Raw genomic sequence first — 26,129 nt, 5'->3', positions numbered from 1 at the left:
ACCACCAACAGGCTCTCCATGAACTCCAGGTGGCCACGTGACAAGCGCCTCACGTGGTCTCCGGCTTGGGCTTCACTTTTCCACTTCCGTGCCATCCGAAGACGTTTAGTCCTGACAAGTCCACGTCAGAGCTCTTCTTCTATCATCTTAAAGAAACTTTTGCCAAACCTCAAGTCATTCTTTTTCTTCTGACCTCTACAATGCATTTTGTCGTCGCTTACTTTAAACGTCTCAAGTTGGATTCTGCACAGAATGTGGAGTTAGGGGGAGAAATGGTCTGTTTGTGACCAGACCAGGAATGCTGGTGACACACAAGAAATCTGCACTCAAGTTCATGGGAAAACTTCCATGTTTAATGTAAAAGGCTTAAAGCATTGGATTATTTACATGTGAGTAAGAAAAGATGGCAGAGCCCAAGGGTCTTCCCGAGGGGCTGAGAAGACAGTTCATATAAACCTCATTCAACAGAGGCTTCTTGTTTCTAAGACGGAGCTCACAACAGGCGCTGCCATATCCAGGCCCTTGGTGTACCTGTACCAGCTTCAGATCAGGTCAGCCACTGGAGAAGAAAGGTACATTAACAATGCCACATGTCATTTCCCCACCCCTAGTAAGGAAGCCCCTCCCACAGCCACCAACAGAGCCAGCAACTTGCCATTCATGGGCATCTCGTCTATCTGGGTGGAGTAGTACTGTTCTATGTCCCTGAGGATGCGGATGTCATCATTCTTCACAAAATTGATGGCCACACCTTTGCGGCCGTATCGACCTGATCTCCCGATTCTTTAGAATAAAATATGTGTGTTAGTAAACAGTCACACAGATGAAGGCCAACAGTCTTGAGCAAAGAAGGAGGCACACACCTGTGAATGTACAGTTCTCTGTTGTTGGGCAGGTCATAGTTAATGATGAGGGACACCTGAGGGACATCCAGGCCCCTGGCCCAGACATCCGTGGAAATGAGCACTCGGCTGCAGAAAGAAAAGCCAGAAAGGTGAGAGAGAGTAGAGCAGCCTCTGTACAGTTTCAGTAGCCTGGCCAGGGACCTGAGCAATCACATCACCCACAGGCCACGGAAAACATGCTAAAATTACTTAAAACGTGGGGTCAGCCCCTCCAGGAAAACATGACTTTTGCTTAGCAAAAAATCCTATTATGAACAGGTACCTACTGATGACATCATTTTCAATTTAAGGTAATAAATCCATACCACTCCCCTACCACAGCAACTGCTCTGCCCAAGTGGTACCATCTGCCCACACGGAGGCCAGAGACATGCATGCTACCACACCAGTCCTAACATGACAGGTGTACAAGGACAGGGGGCTTGAAAACACAGTGCAAGAATACAACCACTCACACAAGGACTGCATCACTGAAACAGTGCAGTACTGACAAACTGTTACTAAGAAACCGCCGGTTTCCCTCACCTCCTGACATGGCACTAGGAAGAAGAAGACAGACTCCTGTTTCCACTGCAGGCTAAGGGAAAGGAGCAGCCCAGGGGACGCTCAAGAGCAGGTGTGTGGCCCCGCTGCCTGGAGCGTACAACTGAACCAGGAGGAAGGGAAGAGGCCAGAGACTAGATAGTCTACAGATGGCAACAGGACACGGGAAGAAATTCATGCCTAGACTCAAAGGTCAACTGCTGAAAACCGAGAAGAAAAGCAAAGCAAAGCATCCAGAGAGAAGCTGCGGGCAGAAAGCAGCCTACAGGCAGGCATTGCTTAAAAAGGCAACTGGACCGGGCACCAAGGCCTCAGAACGATGGGGCCAAGAGCGGGCGGACCGTCTCATCTGAGGCAGAAGGAAACTAACGGCCACCAGGAGAACCACCTCAGCAGCACCTCCTTCTCTCCAGGAGACGCGAGGAGAAGGAGACACTTCCAGACAGACCGAAGCAGGACTCTCACATTTGGACCAAACTAACTTGAACACATCTCAGACAAAGTTCACAGATGAGGAAAGAGAAGCAAACCTGTCTAAATGTAAATAAATTCTATCCTGTAAAGCAAAATGCCACTGTGGATTAAAAAGCACATTAATCGCCGGGCGGTGGTGGCGCACGCCTTTAATCCCAGCACTCGGGAGGCGGATCTCTGCCAGTTCAAGGCCAATCTGGTCTACAGAGCTTCCTGGTCTTTCCTGGTCTATAGAATTCCAGGACAGGCTCCAAAAGCTACACAGAGAAACCCTGTCTCGAAAAACAAACAAACAAACAAACAAAAAAAAAAGAAAGAGGGAAAAATTCACTTACAAGCTGGTTAATTTAGATGAGTACACACATGAAGTAAACTGCTCTAAATGGTCCACTTCAGACAATGACTAGCTATGCACACACCTGTAAGTCCTACACTCCAGAGGTAGAGCAGGGGTCACAAGTTCAATGCCCGCCTGAACTGCATAGACAGAGCCTGTCTCAAAATCTGAAAACCAATCAAAAAACAAAACAAACGGGGAGGGGGACGATGGGACACAACACTCACATTACTGACAAATCAAAACCAAACCGAATTCTAACTTGTTTCAAAGAACCAAGATGGAGGTATGCTCCAGAAATGCCCAGGGAAAAGCTGCCACAGGCTTCAGGACACCAAAGGTGGTTCAAGTAAGTCTCCAGAGAGAAACTACATCCCTACACAAGCCGAGGAGAGATGCCACAAGCATCCAGGAGATGGCCACTGAGATGGCTCGGTAGTTTATTTAGTAAAGGAGCTTGCTGCCAAGCCTGACAACCCGAGTTCAATCTCTGGGACCAACAAGTGGGAAGAGAAAACTGACTTCCACAAATTGGTTCCTGACCTCCGCACACATCCTACAGAACACATGCAACCCTACACACACAGCAACAAATAAACAATAATAAAAGAGAACACAGGGGCTGGGAGATGGCTCAGCGGTTGAGAGCACTGGCTACTCTTTCAGAGGACCCAGGTTCAATTCCCAGCACCCACATGGCAGCTCACCACTGTCTGTAACCCCAGTTCCAGGAGATCTGATGCTAATGCATGTTAAATAAATTATTTTTTTAAAAAAAAGAGAGAACACAGAGGATGACCTCACCTCCTCAGTGACAGAGAGAACTGAATACAAGAGGGAAGGATGTTGACAAGCTGAGGGCTACCAGCAGCTCAAGTCTAGCTGGATATATCCTGCTCAAAGACACACAACACACACTGCTGCAAAATACCCAAAGGATCACAAAGCAGACCTGAATCAAAGGCACGAATTCACAAGACCTGTTCTCTGAGCACTCTGTGACCGATCCAACACGGGTTACCAGATGAACAGAAACCAGCGTGAACAGCAATCAACCCAATAGTTAATGCCAGTTCACCACTAACCCAACAGCCCCCACAGGGCAGTGTCCAATCAGAGAGCAGTATCGCCCCCTGCACCTGGGGCAGGAAATGACATGAAAGCACTGAGGCCAGAGTCATCTGTCCTCACACAGGAGCCAAAGCTGCCAAAGGCCTACCTGGCACCTGACCGGAATTCCTTCATGATGGACTCACGCTCTTTCTGAGGCATGTCTCCGTGCATGGAGGACACAGTGAAGTTCGCTTCTCTCATTTTCTCTGTCAGCCAGTCAACCTACAAATGAGATCAAGAGATGTGCTCATCACCTGTAAAACGGCAGCTCTCCCCAGCCGACATCTGCAGACAGATGCACAGCAAACTCACCCACCAACAGCCAGGATGGGCATGCCTGAGAACTCTTAGGGGACACCCCCACAGACTGCCCACAAGCTATCACTTCAACCTACTGGGCCTGAATCTTAGCTCAAACCAAAGACATCAAAATTATTACAGAAAAACATGTCAGGTCTCATTATGTTTCCTGAACTCCAGAACTCTTCCTGCCTCAGCTTCCCCAGCAAGTCTCCCACTTGGCCTAGTCTCAGTTTCTGTCTTAACACTGTCTATAGCTGCATTGACACAGGAGCCCAGAGCCCGAGCCACACCCTGCCTGCCTTTAACAGGAGATCCAGCCTGCAGTCCCCTAAGCACACGACACAGCGAGGCGGCACACCTTCCTCTTGGTGTTGCAGAAGATGACAGCCTGGGTGATGGTCAGCGTGTCGTAGAGATCACACAGAGTATCAAACTTCCACTCCTCTCTTTCCACTGCCACAAAGAACTGCTTGATGCCTTCCAGAGTCAATTCATCACTGGCAACAGATAAATGTTCCCATCACTCTTCAAACCAGGACCTGAGGGACAAGGCCACCCTAAGAGCCCCCAGTCACACCATCCTACCACAGGGCTGGATCGTGAACCTGCCTAAACCTTTCCCAGTTTCCACAACCTTTGATTCATTCCTCAGAGACTTAGAAATGGAAAAGGGAAGGGATCATCAACGCTAGTTTCCACAAAGGAATAAAGACATGCATTCTTACCGCTTCACCAAGATGCGAATGGGGTCGGTCATGAACTTGTTGGTCATCTCCAGGATCTCATGAGGCAACGTGGCACTGATGAGAACCACCTGTGTGGCTGGTGGCAGGTACCTGTACACATCGTAGATCTGTTCCTTGAAACCTGGGACAAAGATGAGCTCTGCTTTGGCTTTAAGGCTGTCACTGGGAGAGCCACACTGCCAGGTCTTCAGGAGGTCAGTGGTCAGACCAAGTTCACAGGCGAACACCCGAACCTTCAGTAGTCAGTGCTGAAAACCAGGCAGTGGGCAGTGCCAGAGCAGATAAGGACACTCCGCCCCAGCTGCTCTCACAGCCCTTACCCATGGGACATTACAATAGGAATTCCAGGTTCAAACCTCCCAAGACACACTGTTTCTCCACAAAGCAAGGACTGTCACATCTACAGAAGGTAGAGACTGTGAAAACTTAAGACCTGACGATACGTCAGTAGAAAATTCTGGTCACCTTACCTTTGTTCAACATTTCATCAGCCTCATCCAAAACCAACATCTTGATAGCCCGTGTCCTTAAACTTCTACGGCGAATCATATCTATGCAATTAGATTTTAAAAGAGTCACACTCGGCTCTAAGGAAAGAGCTATTTCTACTGGTCCCTGTGACCCCTCAGAACCCACCCCTGTACATACTACCAGGGGCCCAGATGCAGAAACCCACCACCTGGCACATGCAAGTGAACCACCATGACCTTTGAGCACACCTCATAGATACTACCCACAGCCCAGTGCTCAACAGAGCCACTCGCCACTCACCAAAGACACGTCCCGGTGTGCCTGCCACAACATGCTGCCCATAGTCCAGCTTCCGGATGTCCTCTCCAACATTGGTGCCCCCAATGCAGGCGTGGCACTGTACATTCATGTAGTCCCCCAGAGCAAGCAGACCCTGAAACAAAACAGGTTTACATGCAAGGCAAAAGTGCAGACACATGTAAACTGCCATTTCCACGCTAATTTCAAGTGACCAACTATCATTTATTCATATGATAAAATTACAAGATCTCTTTCCTTTGCCAAAATGAAATTCATTTTGAGGGTTTCTTATTACTGAAGTGGTGTATATCAAATGCAGGCAACAGAAACATTATAGATCATAATCCCATCATTTTAACATCCCAATACATATCCTTTCAAGATACAATATCATTATTTAATTAAAATGGATTTTTTTCTGTGAAGAAGCTGTCTCCCCCACCAGTGCTGGGGACTGAACCCAGGGCCTTATGATTATAGAAGAATTAACTACCACTAAGGTACATTTCCAGACCACTTCTAAGATCACGAATACATCAAACAAGTAGAAGCTACAATAAAAACAACCAAACGGATTCATACGACATACAAGGAATTACAGGTTGCTTAGCATGCAGAACTCTGAGTTTCATCCTTTGGTGCCAAGAAAACCAAAAAGGAAGAAGGAAAGCATTACTATCAAATAGTGTGCAGGTCAGAGGGCAACTGTGGGGCCAGTGCTCTCTTTCCCCCGTTACATAGATTCTGGGGATCAAACTCAGGTGTGAGCAGCAAGCACCTTTACCCAGTCTGCCATTTTGCTGGCCCTGGGAAAACACAAGAAGAGAAAATGAGCCTATAAACCAATCAGTCCAATGAGACCTACAATGGACACTTGCAAACACAACACTAATCTTTCTGCTGCTGTTGCTCTGCTGGGAATTGAATGTAAGGCCTTGCACACGCTAGGAGAGCACTCTACCTGCCTGACACCACCATTAATGCCTCACTCACCTTCTGAATCTGTACAGCTAACTCTCTTGTTGGAGCCAAGATCAAAGCCTGGGTTTCTCGAACCTGGTAAAGAGGAAGAAGAAAAGGAGGAGGGAAGAAAAACAACATGTGATTGTAGAGAAGAGCAGGTTATCTTGCCCCTCCCCTGAGTCTTTTACAAACAGTCCCCTCTGCTTTCGTGCCCACCTTTTCTAAAACAGAAACTCTAGATTCTGCATATGAGCGAAAACCTGTTTTTTGTCCAAGCCCAGCTTACCGAGCTGAGCCGCCCATCTCCGGTCTCAGTACTGTTCACACGGCTTGCTAACAAGCACTCGGACTACTACAGACGCCAGCGCGCATTAGCTTTGCTGCTCTTTCCTAACAGGAGACACTAAATTACAAGTCCAGGAAGAGCGTGACATAGTCAGGGCTCTCCCATGCAGGTCCAAACTTCCTGTATTTTATTTTTTTTGAGACTTTGAGACAGGGTCTATCCTTGGCTGGCCTGGAATTTGCTATAAAGAGCATGCTGGCCTCAAACTCGGAGATCCTCCTGCCTGCTGGGATTAAAGAAACACAACCACACCCTACCTAAAAACTGAATTCTGTACACACCGCACCGGCAGAAGCACAGACATCTCCTTGGATTAAGGAGAGTATTGTGAGTGGCAAGTTACCTGGATATCCAAGCACTGGAGGACTGAAATGCTGAAGGTGGCTGTCTTGCCTGTGCCAGACTGAGACCTGTTTAAGAAAGCACAAGAGTCGTTATCAGAGGAAGGGCACCCGATGACACTGTCCTTGCTCTGGTGACCCCATCCCTCAGCAGTGCTCCAAAGGCCTGGCTGCACACTGGGCAGCTTTTTTTTTTTTTAATTTAATTTAATTTTTATTTATTTATTTATTTATTTATTTATTTATTTACTTACTTACTTACTTACTTACTTATTTAAAATGGGGTGGGGTGGGTGTCACTCTGAAGGCCAGGTTGTTCAGGAACTCACTGTGTAGCTTAGGCTGGACTCACACTCATGGCAATCCTTTTGGCTCAGCATGCTGAGTACTAGTGACCTCTTATACCCAACTTACTTTTTTTTTTTAATTTAAAAAATATGATTTGAGCCGGGCGGTGGTGGCGCACGCCTTTAATCCCAGCACTCGGGAGGCAGAGCCAGGCGGATCTCTGTGAGTTCGAGGCCAGCCTGGGCTACCAAGTGAGTTCCAGGAAAGGCGCAAAGCTACACAGAGAAACCCTGTCTCGAAAAACCAAAAAAAAAAAATGATTTGAGCCAGCCATGTGGTGCAAGCCCATATTCCCAGCATTCCAGTCCTCCAGAGGCAGAGGCAGAGGCAAGCAGATCTCTGAGATTGAGGTCAGCCTGGTCTACAGAGTGAGTTCCAGGACAGCCAGGGCTACACAAAGAAAACTTGTCTTGAAAACCACTGGGCAGCTTCTTTCTAGATGTCCTCACCACTTACCCCATCATCTTAACTGCAAAGATAAGACCCAAGTACAAGGTCACAACCTTTCATTTTGATTTTTAAGTTTTACTTATGTTTCTGTGTGACCAAATGCCACACGTGTGAGGGTGCTTTCAGAGCCCAGAAGAGGATGCCAGACCCCCTGGAGCTGGAGTCACAGGCAGCTGCATGTCAGTGTGGAAACTGAGCGAGCCATCACCACGGTCCCCGAGACACAATGCTAAAACGGTGACATGGCTTGTGTGCCAGGGACAGAGGAACTCCAGAAGGAGGCAGAAAAAGTCTCTCTTCCCTTAATGCAGCTGGCACCTAAAATTTTGGAGTACAACTTTAAAAAAAAAAAATTGTCTTTTGAAAATTAAGGCAAATAACAGTTTGGAGTATAGTTCAGTAGTAGAGAAAGCCCTGGGTTCAGTACTCAGCATGCGGAGGGGACAGAAATAAAAAGACTACCTTAACATAAATCTACATTCAGGGCTTAGGATATGCATCAGTAGTGGAGCAGTTGTGTGGTACGTACAATGACCTGGATATGACCCACAGTACCAAGTATCTCCCCAAAATACACATGCATACTAACAGCAATTTGGCTTTAAAAAAAAAAAAAAAAAAAAGAACCCTCTTCTAGAGAACAAAAGGAAACACTGAGCTGGAGGTGAGTTTGTGAGGAGAGTTGAGATGCCAAAGCAGACTCAGCTTCTCACTGATCTCACCACAGTGTCACTGACCCAAGCTGGCTCTCAGCACACACAACTTACTGTGCAATGACATCTCTCCCCTTAATTATCTGCTTGATAGCTCGCTGCTGGATTGCTGAAGGTTTTTCAAAACCTGTAAATACAAAGAGGAAAAAGACTTAGCTCTCACACTGTGATGGCACAAGCTCCTGGGGGAACACATATCTGCTTCTTACTGCTAACCCCAGGCAACCCAGGAGAACCCACAGCTTTACAGACTAGCCTGGAAGATTACCTGTGAAGACAGTATCTACAATACCAACACTTGGAAGGTAGAGGCAGGAGCATCAGGAGTTCAAGGCCAGCCTTAGCCATATGAAACCCCCTTTGCAATAAAATTAAATCTAGATGCACAGTAGTGGCTGCCTTTTCCTACTAGCAAACACTCAAATCTTTGTGTTGCTTGTCAATCTCACAGGCATGATGTGGGATGCTCCATGCTGCTCTCTCGACTGGATTTACCCCCATGATCTAGGTATCACCCCTACATAGTCCAGGCATGGTTGTGTACTTTCTTAATCCCAGCACTCAGGAGGCAGAGGTAGGAGGATCTCTGTGAATTCCAGGCTAACTATTCTACAAAGTCAGTTCTAGGACGGCCAGAGCTATGTAGAGATCTTTTCTCAAAACAAAACGAAGAAAAAAGGAACAAAATAAAACAACAAAAGACAGTCGCACTGTGGTGGCCCATGCCTTTAATCCCAGCACTCAGGAGGCTGAGGCAGATGGATCTCTTGAGTTTGAGGCCAGCCTGGTCTTCAAAGAGTTCCAGGACAGCCAAGGCTACAGAGTGACACCCTTGTCTAGAAAAAACAAAAATTAACAAAATTGAGCTCTGCCTCTCTCAAATACTCCTACGTAGGCAGATACGAGGAACATGGCCCTCTACTCACTCAAAAGCCAGGAATGCACTCCGTCTGCCTCCAGCTGATCCTTTAGCTCCACCGCAATGGTCATCTCACCATCTCTTCTATAGTCTGGACGTCACCCCGCCTCCTCTTCTAACTCACTTCGCTCCAAACCCAGACACCACAGTAAACTTTCAAACTGTAAACCTGACCCTATCACTTGTGCCTTAAAATGCAGTGGCTTCCAGATGTATTTAAGAACGAATTTCAAATTCTTTACCACACCTCTCAAAACTGGCCGCTGGCATCTCATGACAAGGAGCTCCCTTCTGTTCCTGCCACACATAGGCCAACGGCTTCAAGGAGCCAGGACCAGCGGTCCTCTCCCCGCGGGTGACTCTGTACGCCTCTGGGAGCCCCCTTTAACTGTGCCCGACTAATCTATCCACTCTATCCAGCAGCTCGCTTTGCTTTTCTCACCAACACTCACCGCTCGAAGCACCTTGGCTTTACATTTTCCGCTTCCCTAATAGCGTTTAAACTCCCTAAGGCACGAACCTACGGGATTCACAGCCGCAGCCCCAACCAAAGCCTCGGGGCACCTCACAGGAACTCACATGGTTATCCGCTACTTCGGTGGCTGGGAACAGCCTGGCTGCGTGCAGCCCCAGAGGCCCCGGCCCTGTGCTCCGGGGCGGCCCTGCGCTCCGGGGCGGCCCTGTGCTCCGGGGCGGCCCTGCGCTCCGGGGCGGCCCTGTGCTCCGGGGCGGCCCTGTGCTCCGGAGCGGGGTCGCACACTCTCCGCCCGGCCTAAGCCGGCCCGCCCTCAGGCTCCCCCCGCGGCCGCGGGGCCCGCGACCCACCGTAGGCGTAGATGCCGCGCAGCAGGTCCTCCCGCAGGCCCATGGTGTCGAACGTGGGGGTCACGTCCACCTCCTCGCTGGTCTCGAACTCCACTTTGGTCATGTCCTCCTCTTTGAGCAGCCGCTTCCGCGCGGAGCCCGACGTCGCCATCGTGGCCGTGGCCGCCATGATCCCGAGTCCACGGATAGATGAGCGCGAGCGGCAGCGGGAACCGGAAACAAGGCTCGCGCCGCCGGCCCGGTCGGGAGGAAGTGACGCCACCACAGCGCCGCGGAGGGGCGTCAGGAGAGGCGGGAGGCGCCTCTTGTGGCGGAAGGGGAAAGCGCGATCACGGCCACAGGAGCCGCCCCTATTCTCGCGAGATTTAGTGACCGCGGGATTCGGAGAGGGGCTGGGCTTGATTCGGTGTATATGCATGGCGCCGCCTACGCGGTGTACGCGGACTATGGTCTTTTTGAGTTTCTGCCGCTCTCCCGGGATAAGGACGTGGGGCCCCTGGAGAGGTGCAGAGGGACACCAGGGCGTCCCTGAGAGCACGGAGTAAAGGAAGGTGGCACAGCCCGGTCCACTCTGCGTTATCTCCCTCCCCTCCCCGCGTTGCCATGGCGTGAAGACGGCGTGAAGACGCCCTGAATCAAGCTTCCTTCACTCTCCGGGTCGTACGGGAAAGATGCCGCTGGGAGGGATGGGTGGGTTCAGAGGGGGGTAGCTGTTTTTTTCCTGGGAGAGCAGGGACCGCTTAAGCTGCCGTCCCATCCGAGAATGCTTCGGTGCTTCCGACCCGGTGTCGTGAAGCCAGTCACTCTGGAGGGTCCTGATTTTGAAGGTAGGCTCCACGAGAGCCTTGCAACTGGAGCATGTCTGTTTTGTTTGTTTCCGAGGGTGGATCCCAGGATCTGTTCAATTTTGAGCCACACCCTCAGTGCTAGGAAACATTCATTTGCACTTGGCTTTTTTTTTTTTTTTTTCTGCTTTTGAGGAAAGATGACTAAACTGTTAAGAGCAGTTACTCCTTTTCCAGAGAACCAGAGTTCTGTTCCAGCACCCAAGTCATGTGACTCATACCTGCCTGCGTCTCCAGCTCCTGGAGATTCAATACTTCTGGCCTGGGTGGGGGCCACACTCTTGGTATATACACACACATAAATAAGCCTTCAAAAGCTACTATAAAAATGGAACTCATTTTATTTAGATAAGTTTAGTTATAACCAGATTGTCCTTTTCTTGAGAAGTTGTGGGTTTCAATATACCCACATTAAAACCAGTTATTGCTGCCTTTTCTTGAGAGCTTGACTCCTCTGGTGTCAGGATTTGTCTAGACCAGATCACCGATATGATATATGTGGTATTAGTCAGAACATTAAAGGCAGAGCTGGCCGCCTTTCTGAGACTGGGATTTATTCCATGGTGTCATGCCATTTTGCAAGCCTGACTATAGAGGTGGTTTTGCAATCTCTGATGTAAAATACACACGAATTTTAATGACATTGTAAGAAAAGAATGTAAAGTCTCCATTTCATACTGCCTGTTGAAATGAGTCTAATAATAGCTTAGGGGTGCTGTTTCAGATGCTGTTTAATCTCACCTGTTTCTTTTACTTCATCAACTGTAACGACTAAAAACTGTTATATTCCTATTGGGCCACTCTGTTCCCATATCTTTTTTTTTTAATTTATTGTGTCCATGTGTGTTTGTGTGTGTGTTCACATGATGTATGTGAGTGGGAATGCCCATACCACAGTGTAGTGTGGAGGTCAGGGGACAACTTTGCGGAGTCTGTTCTTCTACCTTTATGTGAGTTCTAGGGTCAAACTCAGGTCATCTAGCTTACATAGCAAGCTCTCTCAGCCCGGGGCCATCTTCCCAGCTTGCTGTAGTTTCTGACAGTACCCAAACAAGTTAAGAGTTGTGGGCATCTGTAATCTAGTCAGTTAGATATGGACTGCATGCCTTTGTCACTTGCCTTGTTAAAGTATCTGATAGCATGGTTACATTGTATTTTTATATGTAAGTATCTACTTAAAAGCAACAATTTAAACTAGTGACCTATACTTATGACCCCAACATTTGAGTGGTCGAGGCAGGAGCATCCATAGTTTGAGGCCAGCAGGGTAGTGGTGGCCCATGCCTTTAATCCCAGCACTCAGGAGGCAGAGCCAGGCCAGTCTCTGTGAGTTCAAGGCCAGCCTGGTCAACAGAGTGAGATCCAGGACAGGCACCAAAACTACACAGAGAAACCCTGTCTCGAGAAAAAAAAAAAAAAAAAAAAAAGTTTGAGGCCAGAATGGACTATGTGAAGAGACTGTCTTTATATAAATAAACTACTAAATATGGGCTGAAGAGCTGGCTCAGTGGTTAAGAGCACTTGCTGGTCTTGCAGAGAACCCAGGTTCAGTTCCCAGCATCCATGTCAGGCAGCTCACAACCAGTTCCAGGAGACCCACGGCCCTCTTCTGGCCTCTAAAAGCACCTGTATGCATGTGGTGCTCAAGCATACACTGAGGCATACATACAAATAATAAATTCCTTAGTTAATTAAACTAGTAAATCGAGGGGCTGGAGAGATAGATGGCTGACTCATCAGTAAGAGCACTGACTGCTCTTCAAGAAGACCCAGGTTCAATTCCCAGCACCCACATGGCAACTCACAACTGTCTATAACTCCTGTTCCAGGGGATCTGATGCCCTCATACAGGCATACCTGCAGGCAATACACCAATGTACACAAAATGAAGATAAATTAAAAAAAGACTATTTTAAAGAAATCAAGAACTGACAGCCCTACTTGACAATAATTCCAGTGTTTAAGCTGCGGGGTTAATGTGATTCTTGTAAATCTCAATCACCATTTTAAGCAGAGGATGCAGACATGTGTCTCACCTATTCTACTGATGGAAAAACTAGACTCAGTCTACATTACATCAAGGGAGAGATTGGCCCAGCTCTGGGTTTATATTAGAGAGGCTTTATCCTGCATATAGTACCTGGGCTCTGGAGCCCTGGACACTGTAGCCTCTCAAGGGAAGAAGCCTCTCAGTGACAAAGGTAGTTACGCCCGTTACTCCTGGTCTCAGCACGCTTTCTCATTGGCATTCATTGCCTACTCATTTTATTTGGGGGATATGCTTAATTTAAGGGGGGCAGAGGTATATCTACTTAGCTTCCCAGTTTTCTTAACATAAGTAAACAGTTACCAACTTGCTCACCACGCACATCCAGGGAAAGAAGGAGGAACAGAGACATGGTCCAGCTGAGCAGGAATGTGACAAGCTCATGTGGGAGCTATGGGGGAGATGGGACAATGCTAAAGTGTGCTCTGCTGAGGAGCCCATATGCACCCACTGAGCTCCTGGAGTCAAGGATAAGATCTGGAGTCTCCTCATGCTCAGGAGTGAGGGAGGTTCAGGCAGTCCCATTGACTGACGGAGTCCACAGCCATCATCCTTGCAGAGGTGAACATCCTAGACAAAAGGAAATCCAAAGGATTGCTTCCTACTCGTGTTCCCACCCAGCACCGGATATAAGTGCAGGAGCATAGTAAGCTGCTCTGGACAGGAGCCATTCCCAGTCCTGGGCTGGGGGTCACTTGGCTTCACTGAGTGTTTATTCCAGAGAAGGGCAAGACCCAGGAAACTCATAAACAAATAAGATAATTGTATGTTGTACAGTTACTGTGTTATAAATAAAACAGGACAAAGTAGAAAAAGTTACTGAGTTTCTGGTTTTACTTGGTGGCTGGAGGAAAATGTCACCTGACTTGAGAGGAGGTGTTTGTAGTTACACCCAGGGAGGGATCTTGATAGGATAGGAAGGGACAGGAAGAATTAGCAGAGGCAGGGGGAGCTGGGGGGAAGACAGAAGAGAGAAAGGCCACGTCAGCAGGGTCTCACACAGCCTGACTGCCACAGAGCTCCTTCTGGATGGGGCGGGGCTGGGGGATGAGTTCTGATGCTGGAGTTGGAAAGGTGACTTGGTTGCATAGGGAGATGCTGATGCTCTGAAGAGGGGGTGGTGGCTGTGGCCACTGTTTGATACTGTGGAAATTTTAAATGGAAGTTTACAGAGCTGATACTTGGCAGGGCTGGGTGGGGCTGTCCAGATTACAGCGATTTCTGAGTCATGAGATGGGAGACTATGGGGCCTTGTGCTAGGATTAAATAAGGGGTGTAGCAGGAGCTGTGGCACGGGGTTTCCCTTTGTGGTACAGAGGTGAGGAAAACATTCTGGAACCAGCTTAGAAGAGCTGTATGAATGTTGTCTGGGTGAACAATAGAGCTTTCTTGGACACCTGGTTCCCACTGATGGGGATACTGATCATGGTGGAAGGCTTGTCTTGTCTGGGTGGAAGGACCTTAGGAATTTTCATCTGGACAGATGAAACTGGTCTGCCAGGTCACAGGCTAGTCCCCCTGGTGAGGAGAAGGCCACAGCCACTCTGCCAGGGTCACAGGTTCAAACAGAGCATCACCTGCTTCTTGGGTAGGTTGTTGAGCCCCCTGGCCTCAGGCTTCTCACGTCTCCACCTAAAATGTCCCTGCCTCGTGGTAGGAAGGCTCATCTCACCAAGGCCCATGCATAGAAAGCTGGAGATAGTTCTAGAAAATGCAAAGAGATGCCGCCATGCCAAGTGAAAGAGGGAGCCACTAAGTCTGTGCCCTAAACACAGAGGCCAGGCATGATGGCATGTGCCTGTGGTCCAGCTCTCAGGAGGCTGAGTCAGGAGGATCCTGAGTTCCAGACCAGTCTGGGCTTTGGGGGGGCAGGGGAGTCAGGAGAGCTCTCACGCATGTGCAACCAAGCATGCCTCCTCTGATAGTGCAGCCTGTAATCCTGGTACTCAGGAGGCAGAGGCAGGGGGATCATTCTAAGTTTAAGGCCATTCTTAGCTCTAGGCCAGCCAGAGCTACATGTAAGAAAAACCTGTCTCAAAATAATAACAGTAAAAGTCTGAAGGAAAGACAGAAAAGAAAACATAAAAGGAACATACGACCTCTTTGGACTCACAGGGAGCTCCAGAGATGAAGCAGGACTGAGGGCAGGATTGTGTCTTGTCCACCACAGTTCCCTCCAGAGCACCCTATTGGTGCTCATCCTGCAGCCCTCAGGATCACAACTGGGTGTCACTTCTAGAGACAGCAAGGCTCAAGGGGGGTGGGGCTGGCTGAGAGCAGCTGGCACCTCGACTACATGGCCTATAGTGGTGGTGATCAGTAAGGACAAGGGACAGAAGCTGACCGCAGGCCAGCCAGAGGGCAACTCTGGGCATCATTGCATTTATCGGTGATGTTCTGGAGGTCAGGGAGGCTCCAGTAGGCTTTGGAGTCACGTTAGCATGAGTGGAGATGGAGGAACCGGACAAGTGGAAGGTCCGGGGGAGCAAAGAGCAGACACACCAGGGCCTGCAAAACAGCTGGGGCAGGTAGAGGAGCGTCCAGGCAGGGTTACGGCGCCGAGGACTGGCGCGTCACCAGCACTGAGAGTTGCAACTCTTCTTGCTCACCGCTCATGGGAAAAAGGACTCCAAGACTCCTTCCAACACATTATCAACTGTTTCTCAACCCTCAACTGGAGGCCTGAGCAGGCAGGGTGCAGTGTCACTGGGTGCCAACGCAGGGAGTGTGCCAAGGCAGGGCAAGGCAGGAAGCCATCGTTTCCACCGAGCAGGCAGAACAGGTCCCTCTGTGCTGCTCCTTGGCACTGCCACCTGAAGCTCCCCATGGTGCTTGAGAACTGTCCACCCAACCAGCCATCTCACATCTACTAATGAGAATTTTCTTCCTTAAAACTGGTGAAATTGCCGGGCGGTGGTGGCGCAAGCCTTTAATCCCAGCACTCGGGAGGCAGAGGCAGGAGGATCTCTGTGAGTTTAAGGTCAGTCTGGTCTACAGAGCAAGATCCAGGACAGGCACCAAAACTACACAGAGAAACCTTGTCTCAAAACAAAACAAAACATAAACTGGTTAAATTCAAGCCAGGCAATGGTGTCGCACACCTTTAACCCCAGCACTCGGGAGGCAGGGGCAGGTGGATCTCTGTGAGTTAGAGGTCTGCCTGGTCTACAGAGTGAATTCCAGGACAGCCAGGGCTGTGACACAGAGAAACCCTGTCTGGAAAAAACTAAACCCAAACAAACAAAGAAAACCAAAAACAAGCAAACAAACAAATAAATAACCTGGTAAAATTCTCGCCAGGTGAAATAAGTGGGTTAAGTGGAGGACTTGGGGGCATTTTGCACATTTGCAGTGTCAGCTCCCTGAACTGGATAAGAAAAGTCAGTACTGTGTCATGCCACCATGCTTGGCACGCTTTCTTGTGCATGAGAGCTCCCCTGCCCCCCCCACCCTTGGAGACCAAGCAGTTCTGGAACTCAGGATCCTCCTGACTCAGCCTCCTGAGAGCTGGACCACAGGCACATGCCATCATGCCTGGCCTCTGTGTTTAGGGCACAGACTTAGTGGCTCCCTCTTTCACTTGGCATGGCGGCATCTCTTTGCATTTTCTAGAACTATCTCCAGCTTTCTATGCATGGGCCTTGGTGAGATGAGCCTTCCTACCACGAGGCAGGGACATTTTAGGTGGAGACGTGAGAAGCCTGAGGCCAGGGGGCTCAACAACCTACCCAAGAAGCAGGTGATGCTCTGTTTGAACCTGTGACCCTGGCAGAGTGGCTGTGGCCTTCTCCTCACCAGGGGGACTAGCCTGTGACCTGGCAGACCAGTTTCATCTGTCCAGATGAAAATTCCTAAGGTCCTTCCACCCAGACAAGACAAACCTTCCACCATGATCAGAACCTGTGCGCCTGGCACAGTTTTGCTCCTTCACTCGGGCAGTATTTATGCAGCTGTCCTAGGGGTGGGGTTGAACAGAGGACAAGAAAGACAAGAATTGTCACATGCCATGGGAGAGGCAAAAAAAAAATCAGACTGAAGAATAGATGGGGCAGACAAGTCCAGCAGAGAGAAATGAAACAGGCCAAGGGGAAGGGAGGGCCCAGGAGTCTGCAGTTAAAATTAGAAAGGCCTGGAAGGGCCTTTTCGTGGGAAGCTGGGCCTTAGGTGGCATCTGAAGGAGCCAAAGGGAAGTTCTTAACGTCAGGAACAGCAGGTGCAAAACCTGGTGTAGGAGTGAGCCTGGAGCCGCAGGCATGGAAGGAGGCCTGCACGCCTAGAGAAGCTGAGAGGTCTGTGCCATCAGCAGGTACCCCAGAAATACTGTAGACTGGGCGCTGTGGACTTGAGTGCCTGCACACCAAAGGAAGTGCTCAGGTCCCACTCAGGCTCTCACTGGGTGTCACTGCCTGCTGTGTTGAATGCTGGCAGTGGGGCCTGGGAGCCACCGTGCAGTAGAGGAAGGACTATGGATGTAGATCTAGGAATACCACACAGGTAAAGTGATCAGACTCTAGAAAGGGGTGCCCCAAGGCTTTTGCCACAGCCTAAGTCACTTACGAAGTGTTGACCTTCGAGGGGCCTGTTGCAGTCATGTGTAATTCCTATAATTGATTATGGGGCCAGGAAGGCCCCCAATCATCTTAACCTTCCTAGGTTCTTTCCAAGGGTAGAGACCGATGGACTGGGCTGCACACAAACGAAGGAGGATTCTCCTAGCATCCACCACACCCTTGCTCACTGCTTTAGGTGTGGGGACCAGATGCCTGGCATTTCTCAACAGGAGATGGTGACTCTCACATCAGCCAATAAGACACAGGAGGAGGGAATGTACTGGCCCTTCACCTGTGTGTGAGTCTCTATATAAGGCCCTGCTTCTGCGGGCTGAGCCCAGATGACTGTGCCTGTCAAACCTGCTCTCAGTTGCTGTTCAGCCCAGCCTAAGACTGAGCCTCCGACCATCACTGCCATGGGAATGGACAGCTAATGCACAGTCTGTCCCACCAGATCCAGTCAGCATGCCAGAGGGACCGTGGATGAATCAGGACAATGGACAGGTCAGGACAGGCCCCCAGCTGTTCTGAGGCAAGAGGGGCCATCATCTCCATCAGGAGTGGAGGTGGCACCTGGTTTGTGGGGAAATGAAGGGAATAGCTTGTCTCACCATGCTTGGTTAAAGTGTTGGAGCATTCTCCAGCTGCTGAGTTCCGTCATAGAGCTATAGGGGCCAGACAGTTGGAAGGAATGCTGGGATTTATAGTCACATCTCCTGGTTACTGGAGTTGAACAAAGGGGAAAGCAGGTGTCTGGAGGCAGGGGTACAGTGAGCTAGGCATGCTATCAGTGTGAGGGATTCCCACCCATATTCCCGGGACTGAGAGACTGGATTTGACCAGAAGGATACAAAGGGCCATCTTGTATGCTTCTGGTATGTATCTGTGCTTGGTGACCCTCTCCTTGGCCACTGCATTAGTCAGCCACCTGTTCTAACCTCCTATCCAGACTGGTGTGTGTGTGTGTGTAGTGGGTGTGTGCACACATGCGCTCATGTGTGTATGTGTTCATAAGAAAGAGTGTGTTATGTGCGTGTGAGAGAGAGTGGTGTGGGTGTGTGTATGTGTGAGTGTGAGTGTGTGTGTGCACACTTGTGCTTGTGTGTGTGAGAGAGATTGTGCACGTGTATGGTGTGGTGTGTGTTTGTGCATGAGAAAGAGTGTTTGTGTATGTGTGTGGCATGAGAGAGAGAGAGAGAGAGAGAGAGAGAGAGAGAGAGAGAGAGAGAGAGGGAGAGAGAGCGAGCAAGCATTTTCTCCTACCAGACAGAACAGAGGGCTGAGGCATGAGGTCTGAAAGGCTGACAAAGAGGGTCTCCTTGGAGGAGGAAGATGCATGCAGGAAGGCTGCTTGAGTGTTGGGCAGGGTGAGAAGATCCTGAGAGAGTGCCAGACCTGGGGCAGGTTTCTTTCTCAGTAGAACACACCGCTGTCTAACCGGGAGCTGAGTTTACAAACACAGCCCCACTTCCTGTCTGTTTTCTGAGATCAGGACTTGCTCTGCTGCCCAGGCTGGCCTCCAACGTTCAGGCTCATGGGGCTTCCCAAGCATCTGGGACCACACCCAGCTCACCTGCTTTCTCTCTCTCTCTCTCTCTCTCTCTCTCTCTCTCTCTCTTCTCTCTCTCTCTGCTCTCTCTCTCTCTCTTTGTGTGCGTGTGTGTGTGCAGCCAACAGCCTCACACATGCTCAGTAAGTGCTCTCCAGTCCCAAACAATGCTTTCCTAATTTGGGTTTTTGTTGTGTTTTGTTTTGTGACAGGGTTTCACATAACCCAGATTGGTACAGATTTGCTGTGTAGTCCAGGCTGGCCTAGAATTCCTACTCCTCCAGCTTCCACCTCTCAGGTTCTGGGTTGCAGCCATCACCCCTGCCTGGCAAACTGCCTTGTTCTCCAACTGTATGAATACGCCAATCAATAGCAGGCCACCCAGCGTGGCCTTGAGGGTCTGCTTGGCTGAATCCACGTACACCTTCATCCTGGACTTTGGGGCTCCAGGGGCCTGGGACAGAACTAGAGTTTGGAGTGACTTTCCAGTTCACCCTGACAGTGGCAGGGTCAGCTCAAGGGTAGTTCACCTACCAGGGAAGAGGAGAGTGGGAATAATCATGTTAACTAATGCTCCCAGAGCCACTGTGGCCAATGGGGACCCAGTCCTGGAGTGCTCCAGAAATCCTCACAGACATCAGTACCCTTTTTCTCCAGCTGTGGACCTCAGGACCTCTTGCAGACCCAGGAGTCTGGAGCACCCGAGTTTCGGCTGCAGGCTAGAGTGTGGCTGTTGGCATCTGCTGGCCCCCTGAGTCCTGAAGTAATGATGTATGGTGTGAACAACACAGCGTGGTTTGCTACAAATAGATTAACATGCCATGAGCCTTTGCTTTGAGGTCATTTGGTGCCAGTCTAATTGCAGGGCTGTTCATCCTGCCAGGGAAAGGTCACAATTCAGGGGCGCCTACGATGTCTACCTCTGCAACTCAGGCGGGGTCAAGCTCTGTGTTTATCTAGGTGGATGTCTCTGAATCGGGGGAAACACGCGGCACACCTCTGTACTGTGTGGGAAGGGAGGAATCCTGTCCCGACAGTGACATCTTCCTGACTGAGGCAGTTCTGGGCAACTGTCTTCTTTCTTGTGACTTTTCTAGAACTTTCTCCACCTTAGCCAGCATCCATTGTTCTCTGGTACGCTCCCATCCTCCTCGACACTAGCACATGTTAGGAGGATGTGCTAACTTCTCTCAACCGAGACAGAAATCTGAAAAGGAAATGTCTCTCTGGGTGGTGACCCTGCACAAGGTGCAGGGAGTCGTGAGGTGTGCTCGACAGAGATGATCCACTTGCTCCTCTTTGGGTGGGCACAGAGCAGGAGCGTGGCAGCCCAGCTCTCTGCCCTGGGACCTTCTCCCCCTGGCACTGAGGTTGCGCTGGGCTCTTCAGGGCTGCTGGCCACTCCCGAAACCTTCCCCCATGTTGATTCTCTTTTTCTGATTTTTGTGGCTGCTTTGTTTTCCTTTTAACATTATTTTTTCATTTATCTATTTCCTTATTTATTGGGGGAGAGGGACACTAGTGTGGAGGTCAGGGACAACTTGGAGTTAGTTCTCTCACCTCACCTTGTGGGTTCCAGGGATTGGACTCAGGTCATCAGGCTTGATGGCAAGGGCCTTCACCTGCTGAGCCGTCTAACTTGGCCCCCACCCCTTTAAACGATTTAAAAACTGTTCGGGGTTTGTTTTGGGAAGACCCCGGCAGAGGGGCCCCCAGGACTCTGTCCCACTCCGTGCTGTCCTCATTGGCCCTTGGTTCACATGTTGTATCTGTCACTGACGTGTGAGGTAGCTGTGCACACTCATGCTCTCAGGCATCTGAGAATGGGTAAGGAGAACCCCAGACACAGTGCAGGTAGTCCTGGACGGTCACAGTCAGGTGAAGGGATCTGAGAGGCTGGTGCCCGGTGTCCCGAGGGCTGACACACAGGTCAGGGACTGGCACAAGAGGAACCAGGCTTGGGGCTCTGAACAGCCAAGTGACAGACTGATGAAGACTCTGCCTAGGAAAAGAAGGAAAGGGTGTGGAGGAAGAGACAGGAAGGTAAGGGGAGGATGGAGAGACAGGGGGGCAGGAAGAGAATAAGGGGAACAGAAGTGGGGGGCAGGTGTCACATACACTGGAGACAGTACCCCATCTTCAGATCGGTAGGACAGGTCAGATCACGGGAGGGGACTCCTCAAGCCCCACCCTCTTCCTGGACCATGTCAGGACCATGAGTGGGATCAGCATAGGGTCAGTAGCTCTGAGATATTTCTAAACATACATACATGCATACATACATATCTATCTATCTATTTATCTATCTATCTATCTATCTATCTATCTATCTATCTATCTATCATCTATCTACCTATCTATATCTATGTGTCTATCCTTCCTTCCTTCCCTTCTTCCTTCCTCCCTTCCTTCCTTTTCTCCTCCTCCTCCTCTTCCTCTTCCTCCTCCTCCTCCTTTTTAGTTTTTCAAGACAGGGTTTCTCTATGTCATTCTGGCTGTCCTGGAACTCTCTTTGTAGACCATTCTGGCTTCAAACTCACAGAGATCCACCTGCCACAGATCCTTTCTTTCTTCTTTTTAATTAGCAGCTTTACTGACCATATTTCACAGGCCTCATAATTCACCCATTCTGATGTGCAATTTAGTGGCTTTAGTGTCTTCACAAACACATGCACACATCTCACAGTCAATTTCCATATCCAAGGCACATCAGATGGAATATGGCATCCTGGAGACAACCCCAGCTGACTGGTTGGGGCTGGCTTCAAGTGTATGTGGTTCTTTTGCCCCACGCTGGGCTTGTTGCTCAGCTGTCACTGTCTACAAGTTCTGATTGTCTCGATCAGAAGCAATTACGACCATACCTGGTTTATACTGGGAATTAGTGCACAGTAGGCCAGCACGCTACCAACTGAGCTGCATCCCCGGCTTGAATTTATTTATGTATGTATTTATTTATTTTTAATATAATGTATTTTCACTTTTTTTTTTTGACAAGGTCTCACTATGTCATTCGTGGCTGGCCTGGAACTTGCTGTGTAGGCCAGCCTGGTCTTGAAATCACAGAGATCTACCTGCCTCTGCCTCCTAAGTGCTGGGATTAAAGCCTGGCTTTATTTTCACTCTCCACCAGGCTCTGCAGTTTAGGGCTGACCCTGTTCTGATGTGAAGGTAAACACTATGCAGATGTTGGGTCCATAAGAGTCCCTTGGGTTGTGTGCATGACTGGCATGCTGACAACGGGCCGGGTACCCCGAGGCCTGCGCATCTCCAAACCTCCTAGCCTCGAGTGTCTATATGGTGCAGACAGTGGCTCCAAATATGGGTGCTCCTGTCCTCCAAGCTCCAGGTGTGTCTAGGGCCACTCCAAGAAGGTCTGCCCCGTGCCATTCTAAATCTCTGTATTGCTAGAACTCTTCCTGGCAGTTTGGCTTGGCATCCCAAGTCCCATGCCCCCACCCCCACCCCCCACAGACACACACATCTTGAAAGGACACCAGTCACTCTCGTGAGCCCACCGACTCCATCTGTGAAAATCTACTCCCAACAAGCTCACATTCACAGGTCCTTTGGGGATGTGACTTAGAACACCTTAGGGCCAGCTGTCAACAGGAAACCAGGAGTGAGCTGGTGGCGCTCATGACTGCTCTCTGCTTACCCCCATGTGACCCTCTTCCTTGTGATGACTCCGGCCTGCCCACCTGCTCTCCAGAGTTCTCTCTGCATGAGGAAGTTCTGGGGAAGGGGATTCATGGAGGCTGGTGGCTGACTGGCCTGTGGACACTGGGCGGCAAAGACACCTGCTAACTCCCTCTAGTGTTCTGGGTTCTAAGTCAGGCTCCATCCAGAATCTGCATCCTCTAAGGAACTGAGGAAGTCATGGGTCAGAGGTGTCCGCAGTCATTTCCGAAACAAACTCAATCTTTTATTGTTTCTCTTCCCACTTGCCTTTAGTCTTTGGTGCTCAGACTGTGAGTTTTGGAGCAGGTCACATGGTTTGAAGTAACTTCACGGCTCTTCCTGCCTGGCCCTGCCCGACTACAGCCTGTGGAGAAAGAGTCATTGGCAGCTCACTGGGAGACACCAGATTCCAGCCAACTGCAAGGAGGCCCTGCAGAAGCAATTCTGGGCACCTCTGGTGAGTCACTTGCTGGAGCCTGGGGTCCTGGCTTTTTAGCTGTTCCTCTTGTAGCTGTGAAGAAACAGGTTGTTTGGGTCCATGGTTTGGGGGAAGAGTGTATCACGGTGTGGAAGGCGAGGCAGTAGGAGCACGCGCTACTCACACTGTGTCAGAGACAGGAAGTAGAGATGCATGCTGCTGTCCAGCTGGCTCCCTCCTCTTCATTCATGTGCCATCTCAGCCCATGGGCATGGTGCCACCCACTCAGGGCCGGTCTTCACCCCTCAGACCTCCCTGGAAACACTCTTACGGACATGCACGGGGATTTTTTTTCAGATGGTTCTAAATACAGGCAAGCCGATGATCAGCTGTCCCAGGTGGACTGGGTGCTGCTCATGGGGACAGGGTACTCCCTCCAGCCATCACTTTCTGTTCATTATAAACACAGAGGTTGGCTTGCTATGGTTTTTGGGGCATCTTCATGGGATACTCAACGCCAGCTGGCCCAGTTCATTAAGACAAATGAAAATAATCAAACCACAGGAATTTGTGGTCCTGAGTCCACTCCCACCTATGCTCAGAGATGCACAAGGATGTTGGCAGGGCTGTGTGTGTGTGATGTGGAAACCTAGAGTGGCCCAATATCCGCCCACAGAGCATCACTGGTTTAAGCGGATGGTGCTGTGTGACTTGATCTTCCACAGAGGCAGAAGCCAGCAATGTAAGACACAGCAGCAGTCATTGTAAACTGACTAAAGACCGGGGAGCTATGGAGTGGGGAGTCCTTTCCAGCCCCTGGTTGGTCTGGAAGCCAGTGGTTTTTGCTTGTTTATTTAATGAGATCCAGCTGTAATGCACCTTGCCCTTCATGCAGCCACCTTGATCCACCCCCTGACTCCGACAGGCAATCCAGTCCTGTCCTGGTGCTCTCCCAGCCCCCGTCCCCCGCCTGACCATTTCTGCCCTTAGAACAGCAGCAGCATTGCCGGCTGCCAAACACAGCATCTAGGCTCTAAGGTTTACTCCAGCACAGCTTCTCAGCTTTGCTGTATTTTCTTCCCACTTTGTGTGTGTGTGTGTGTGCTGCTGAGAATGGAACCTAGCATGCAGCACCTCAGCAATGCTGGGTAAATACTGCAGCACTGAGCTGTGCTCCCAGCCCCTGACTTGATTTTTACCACCATCTTCTTGGGTAGATGAAATCCCTGGACCATGAACAGCAAATGGCAAAAGCGGTTTACTGACACCAGGTGAAACCTGCTGCCTGCCTGAGGGGGGATGGGGAGTGGGGTAGGGATGGGATGTGAGCCTAGTGTTGATACAGGGTGTTCCTGTGACTCTCTGACTCTCTGAGCTGGGTGTTGTTTCTGTACCAGTGGTGTGGGGCCGGGAGGGTTGGAGCAGAAAACTCCCAGGCCTCCCAAGCAGTCTTTGAATGCACCCCATTCTCTCAGAATCCATGATTGCACCCCACCCTCTCAGAGTCCATGATTGCACACCATCTCACCCTCTCAGAGTCCATGATTGCACCCCATCCCGCCCTCTCAGAGTCCATGATTGCACCCCATCCTGCTTTCTCAGAGTCCAGGAATGGCAGAACTGTGCCGCATGGATTCCACGCTGACGGCTCTGGACGAGGAGATGCTCTGGGACATGCTGGAGAGCCACCGCTGCAAGATCGTACAGAGCATCTGCCCCAGCCGCCTCACCCCCTACCTGCGCCAGGCCAAGGTACTGGGCCAGCTGGATGAGGAGGAGGTCCTCCACAGCCCCCGATTCACCAACAGTGCCATGAGAGTTGGTGAGTCCAGAGCCGCTAGCCTCTCCCTCAGTTGCCTGGGTTACAGCCGAACTCTTCCTGTCCAGCAGTTCAACAAGGCTGATGGGGGAGGAGCGGACTTCAACACTAAGGGTGGCTCATGCCTGTCATCCCAACATTCCAAGTGACTGAGGCAGGGGGACTGCTACAAGTTCAAGGCCAGTCTGGACTACAGTGTGAGACTCTATCAAAAAGGGGAGACCTGTTGGTAGAAACTTTGCCACCACACACCAAGAACTGAATAGATCCCAGTACCACATAAACCAAGCCCTGTGGTGTGTACCTGGTGGAAGCAGAAAGATCAGAAGTTTAAGGCCATCTCCAGCTCTGTATTGACAAGTCTGAGGCCCCACCTCAAAACAACCTCCACAACAAAAGCATCAAGGGGACCAAGGTTCCCAACATTTGGGACACTGAGTTAGTCCCCTAGCAAAGTCCCAGCAAATAGCTATAAACAATGTTGTGTTAAAAGACTATGGTGGGATTGGGGTGTAGCTCAGTGATAGAACACATATTTCCCATGTACCAGGCCCTGACTTCCATCCCTACCACAAGGGGAAGAAGCCCCACAGGGACGCATGCTCTCAGTTCTGCTGCCCAGAAGTCTTGCATGTTGTATGGACAGGGCCATGGTCCCACTGCAGGCTCTGTGGAGACTCTTCTTGCTTTTCAGTTCTAGGTGGTCCAGGAAACTTTTGACATGTGGCCCCATCACTCCAACTCTGCCTCCATCTTCATAGGCCCTTTCCTGTGTTTTCCGTTTCTTCTTGTAAGCATACTTATAATTGGAATATGGCCCACTTCATCTTCGTTTTCTTTTATTTATTTTTATTTTTTATCTTTTATTTTTTTGGTTTTTTGAGACAGGGTTTCTCTGTGAAACAGTCCCGGCTGTCCTGGAACTCACTCTGTAGACCAGGCTGGCCTCGAACTCACAGAGATCTGGCTCTGCCTCCCAAGTGCTGGGATTAAAGGTGTGCGCCGCCGCCGCCGCCGCCGCCGCCGCCGCCGCCGCCGCCGCCACCACCCGTTTTTTGATCAAGACACTGTGTCATGTATCCTTGAACTTGCCATGTAGCCAAGGATGACTTTGAATTTTCAA

General features: G+C 50.0%; 2 protein-coding genes across 2 annotated transcripts in view; one reads left to right on the top strand and one right to left on the bottom strand.

Moving 5' to 3' along the window:
• Positions 1–331: 331 nt before the first annotated feature.
• On the bottom strand, positions 332–10,343 carry Eif4a3 (eukaryotic translation initiation factor 4A3). The gene is made up of 12 exons (XM_052756359.1): positions 10,098–10,343; positions 8,408–8,480; positions 6,845–6,911; positions 6,186–6,248; positions 5,193–5,325; positions 4,892–4,972; positions 4,401–4,542; positions 4,034–4,172; positions 3,479–3,594; positions 864–971; positions 656–783; positions 332–559 (listed from the first exon to the last, which is right to left on the bottom strand). The coding sequence occupies exons 1-12, from the start codon at positions 10,264–10,266 to the stop codon at positions 543–545; spliced, it is 1,236 nt and encodes a 411-aa protein (XP_052612319.1). The 5' UTR covers positions 10,267–10,343; the 3' UTR covers positions 332–542.
• A 173-nt stretch (positions 10,344–10,516) lies between these two features.
• The window catches only part of Card14 (caspase recruitment domain family member 14), a 41,109-nt gene continuing 25,496 nt past the window's right edge, over positions 10,517–26,129 (top strand). The window contains 3 exon segments of the mRNA XM_052756360.1: positions 10,517–10,924; positions 23,043–23,226; positions 24,790–25,009. Coding sequence (XP_052612320.1) covers positions 24,799–25,009 — 211 coding nt within the window. The 5' untranslated portion in view covers positions 10,517–10,924; positions 23,043–23,226; positions 24,790–24,798.

The sequence above is a fragment of the Peromyscus californicus genome, unplaced genomic scaffold (genome assembly GCF_007827085.1).
Source record: "Peromyscus californicus insignis strain IS unplaced genomic scaffold, ASM782708v3 Scaffold_3__1_contigs__length_106647218, whole genome shotgun sequence".
NCBI lineage: Eukaryota > Metazoa > Chordata > Mammalia > Rodentia > Cricetidae > Peromyscus > Peromyscus californicus.
This window is presented reverse-complemented; position numbering and strand designations above follow the sequence as displayed.